This window comes from Eimeria tenella, genomic scaffold (genome assembly GCF_000499545.2).
Source record: "Eimeria tenella Houghton genomic scaffold, Eth_scaff393, whole genome shotgun sequence".
Taxonomy (NCBI): domain Eukaryota; phylum Apicomplexa; class Conoidasida; order Eucoccidiorida; family Eimeriidae; genus Eimeria; species Eimeria tenella.
The window spans coordinates 4,052-8,830 of record NW_013543324.1 but is presented as its reverse complement, the minus strand read 5'-3'; the positions used below and the strand labels follow the sequence as shown (position 1 = coordinate 8,830).

Sequence of the window (4,779 nt, the reverse complement as noted above, 5' to 3'; positions counted from 1 at the left end):
GAAGTGCAGCAGCAGCAGCAGCAGCTGAAGCAGAAGCAGCAGCGGCGCCAGCAGCAGCACGGCGAGAACCCTCAGCAGCAGCGGGACCGCAACGACCCCCCGCAGCCGCAGCAGCAGCAGCAGCAGCAGCAGCAGCAGCAGCAGTGGCTGTGCATAAACGACTTCGTGTTGTCTTTTTGTCGAAGTCGATCTGTTTCCAACTTTTCTTATTCTTGGAAATTCCCTGCAGTGGTTTGTTATGCCCGCGGAGACACCAAAAGGGGCGACGCAATAAACTTCGGCCTTTTCAACAGGGTTTGCAAACCCTAAACCCTAAACCCTAAACCCTAGCGCCACAGCCTCAGGAGACTGAAGGCGCCCGCGGCGCCTTCGCCCCGCTGCTGAGATCGAGGGAGGCCGGCGAGGGTTTAGCTTCGGGACTGGGGCCTAGGGTTTAGGGTTTAGGGTTTAGGGTTTAGGGTTTAGGGTTTAGGGTTTGCGTGTGGGGCCTGGTTTTAGCGTCCAGCGTCCAGGGTTCAGTGCCTAGACCCAGCCCCAGGCTAGGGTTCAGCACTCAAGGGGCTTGGGGTTTAGGGTTTAGGGTTTAGGGTTTAGGGTTTAGGGTTTAGGGTTTGCGCGCAGGGGCTGTGCAGCGGGGGGGCCCCCGCGCTGCTGCTGGAGGGGGACCGCGTGGTGCCAGTTGCTGCTCCTTCGGAAAGTCCCTTTTCTTTGATTTGCTTCCTCAAGGACTTCAACTGTTCAGTGCATCCTGCTGCTCCCCGAGAGCCCGCCACCTTCACGCCCCTCTGTGCGCTGCTGCTGCTGCTGCTGCTGCTGCTGCCGCTGCTTCTGCTGCTGCTGCTGCTGCTGCTGCACTTTAGTTTTATTTCTATTAATCGTTTTCGAGTCTTTTGCTTCTGCATGCAGCCCCAACTGAGTTGCTGCGAATGCAAGTCGCCAGAATCCGAATTGAAAAGCATTTAAATCAAAATAATAAAACCAATTCCACCAGGGGGCCCCCAGGGGCCCCCGCAGCCCTAGAAGACAGGGGACCCCCAGACGGGGCCCCCGGGGACCCCCAGGGGGCCTCAGCGGGGGCCCCCGGGGGCCTCCCAGGGGCCCCCGAGGCCGCAGCAGGGGCCCCAGGGGGCCCCCCGGGGGCCCCCGGGGGCCCCCCAGGGGCCCCAGGAGGCGCCCCCGGGGGCCCCCCGGGGGCCCCCAGAGATAGGGGGGCCCCCGAAGAAGTAGATGGAGTGGAGTTGTCCAGCGAGGGTTTTGTCGTTGGAGTTGACGCAGAGTTTGTTGCAGAAGTGACAGAAGCAGCAGAAATAGACCAAGATGGACGCAAAGAGATTCTGCAGGGGTCGTCGCTGGCGCTGGCGAGGCACGCGAGGGTTTAGGGTTTAGGGTCTAGGGTTTAGGGTTTTAGGTTTTGGTTTAGGGTTTAGGGTTTTGGGGAGGGGTGAGGGCTGTGCTGTCCTCCGCAGATAGGGGTTGCGACGCAGAGTATGCGTGTTAGGGGTTAGGGTTTAGGGTTTAGGGTTTAGGGTTTAGGGTTTATGGCTAAGGCTGAGTCTGGTGCGGGGCCAGGGGCCCCTAGAAGAGGTTCCCTTCATCGACCATTATGTGCTCTTCAAGAAACCCCCCAAGGACTGCCTCACTAGGTATACCCTAAACCCTAAACCCTAAACCCTTGCAGCTGCAGCATGAGTGATTTTTATTTGCTGGAGATGATAGAAAGGATTTATTTAGAATAAATCCTACTCAACTAAATCAATTTATTTATTTATTTCTATTTATTATTTATTTATTTATTTATTTATTTATTATTTGTTTCTATTTCTAGATTCTCTGGACTGCGCGCTGAGGATTTGAGTTTGACGGATTCGGTCGTGTGGCTGTCGACGCGGAAATCCATTTTGCAGAAAATGCGATTTCTCGTGGATTGCAAGTGCATGTGCGGAAACAAACAAAATAAAAGGATTAAATTAGCAAATAAATGAATTATAAACGACAAATTAATCAATAATAAAAGAAATACGTTCCGAAAGACGAAAAAAGTTGCATTCTGCATGGACAGCCAAAAGTTGAGGAGTACGTACACCTGGGAGCCGGCGCAGCTGGCGGCAGTTCGGCGCCGTTTTCTGCACGTTTTGATCGGGGAAAAAGCGGAAAAGAAAAGATTAAAATATTAAATGAATAAAATAATGAATTTAATTGTTTTGAGGGCTTTTGGGGGGTGTTTTCAGCTTCGTGGGCCACGGACTGCAGCAGGATTTCCGGGTGATGAACCTCTACGTGCCTGCGCAGCAAGTCATTGACACTGCATATCTTTTTCGCATTCCTGGACGCCGTCTTTTGTCTTTAAAGTTTCTTTCTGCATTTATTTTGCAAAAAAATATTCAAAATAAAACCCACGATTCAATTGAAGACGCGCAAACCTCTCTCCGCCTCTTCAGGTGACTTTTTTCTGTCTTCGCCTTTTCCTGTTCCAAATAAAACACTTTTAAACAAATGCCATTAACACCATTAGCGCGCCTTTTGGCTTACGTGAATATGTGCATTTGTGGGCATTTATATTTTTTCTTATTTATTTTTATGTTTATATATATCTATATATGAATACTTATATATATAAATATATATATATATATATACGTATATATATATATATATATATATACGTATATATATATAGAAATTAAATTAATTCTTTTATTGCATATAAATACAATAATCCTGTTTATATTAAATGTAATCGCATGCAAATCAACATAATGGGCATTTAGACAATTATATGTGTATATGTAAATATATAATTATTGCTATATATATTTTATATATATGTACTACTTTATCTCTTTATTTGTTTAGAAAAGTACTTTTAAAATAAATGGATTTATTTTATTTTTAATTTTGAATTAAAAATTAAAAAAATAAATTTAAAAGTCAATAAGTGAAAACATCTGCAGCAAACGCAGCAAAGATACCGCGAGATAAAAACGCACCAAATAAATAAATAATTGAAAATAAATAAATAAATGAAAATAATCAATAAATGACAATAAATACATATAATATAATAAATAGATGAATCTAATTAAATAAATTAAAATAAATAAACCAGTAGATGGAAGTAAATAAACGGAAGTTAATAAATGAATGAATAACTGGAAATAAATAAATAAATAAATAAATGAACAAGTGGAAATGAACGAAAGTAAATAAATAAGAATAAACAGGTGAAAATAAATAAATGTAAATAAAATAAATAAAAATAATGTAATAAAATATAACTGTCAGTACAAATTTCTTATTCATTACAATAAATACATCCCTGATAATAAGTTAGTAAAAGACTTTTAGTTTTATTTATTTAAAAATAAATGGTATTCTTTTAATGCCTTTTTTGAATTTAAAAATGTAACAACAACTTTATTGCTATTAGCGCATTTCTGCTGTTTAATTTTCCTTTTTGAACTTTTAAATTCCAATTAAAACAATTAAAATGGTGAAGTTCAAATTAAAATAATTAAAATGGCATAAATGGCAGAAAAGTTTGGATTTGAATTTTGCAAGTTTGCTGCTGCACTTGGGGTGTATGTACGCAGGAAGTATCTGCAGCTGCGGCGCTCGGGGTGTCTGTACAGCTGCTTGGAGCAACTTTACCAATACGGGAGGCTTTTGAACTTTTCGCCTCCTGCGTTGCCTCTAAAAGACTTTTTAGAAAGTCCAAAAGAGCAAAAAGAAATAACTGAAAACAAATTCCCAAATAACTCGAGCTTTCCGCGCTAAGCGGAACTCTCCGGGTGTACAGACAGCTCCGGCAACGACACGAAAGAAACTCCTTTTTTTTGACCTCAGCAACAGTTATAATTATTTCATTTATAGTTTTCAAAAAAAGAGTCTTTAAAAGTTCTCTTTAAACAATAAGCTGCCAGAAACAAAAGCCTGTTGAGGTGTACGTACACCTGAGCACACGCGCTGCATGTACAGCTGGGAAACAGAAGCCGCGTCTTATTTTAATTTTCAGATGAGATTTTTGCGAAATAAAAGCAGATTTATTTTATTCAATATGCAACTGTAGTTTATTTATTTATTTATTCGGAGAGGCGTTTCTTTACAAATCTAAAGATACATAGATGCATGCATACTTGATTATTCATATTTATATTTTTCTTGTGTGTCTATACATTATATATATTTTTGTCCCTCACCTCTTTGGACATACAATGCATTTAAAACTGTATATCTTCTATCATTTATCTTTATATATTTATTTATAGTTAAAGCCCATATGCATGCATGCATGCAAGTGCGCACTGAATTTGTAATTATTTTTATTTTTACTCATCTTTTTATTATATTAATTGTGTTAATATTAAATTTCTATTTGTCAATGCTTGAAGTCTACAATTTTGTTTCTTTGTGCACACTGAAGGAGATCCCTGTATGTCCACACTAATTCAAAAAGATGCATTTATATTTCATTCGTATTTTTATTTTGCTTTGTTTGCAACAATGAACTGTAAATGTCTTTGAAAAGAAAGCTGGAGGGCCGTCAAATGCGGAGATGCAGTAACCGCCGTCACAATCATTCTAATGATTCTTCTGCGTACAAACGTGTTGAAAACTGAAGAGTACGCAGCGTTCGAGGGCATGTACGCACTCAGCAGTGATAATATGAACGCACCGATAAAAAAGCTTATTTGGCGATGCAAAGTGGTCGAAAAAAGACAAAAATTCCTATTCTGGGGTGTACGTACAGCTGGTGTACGTACACCAGGTGTACGTACACCA

At 41.2% G+C, this 4,779-nt stretch overlaps 1 protein-coding gene across 1 annotated transcript; it reads left to right on the top strand.

Annotated features, from left to right (window-relative positions):
- Positions 1-621: 621 nt before the first annotated feature.
- Positions 622-3,774, top strand: ETH_00034825 (uncharacterized protein; the record flags this gene model as incomplete). The annotated part of the gene is made up of 6 exons (XM_013376702.1): positions 622-787; positions 907-1,363; positions 1,548-1,643; positions 1,826-1,936; positions 2,229-2,438; positions 3,591-3,774. Coding segments are annotated over 6 exons (1,224 nt in total), but the record flags the coding sequence as incomplete, so codon positions are not given.
- Positions 3,775-4,779: the final 1,005 nt, after the last annotated feature.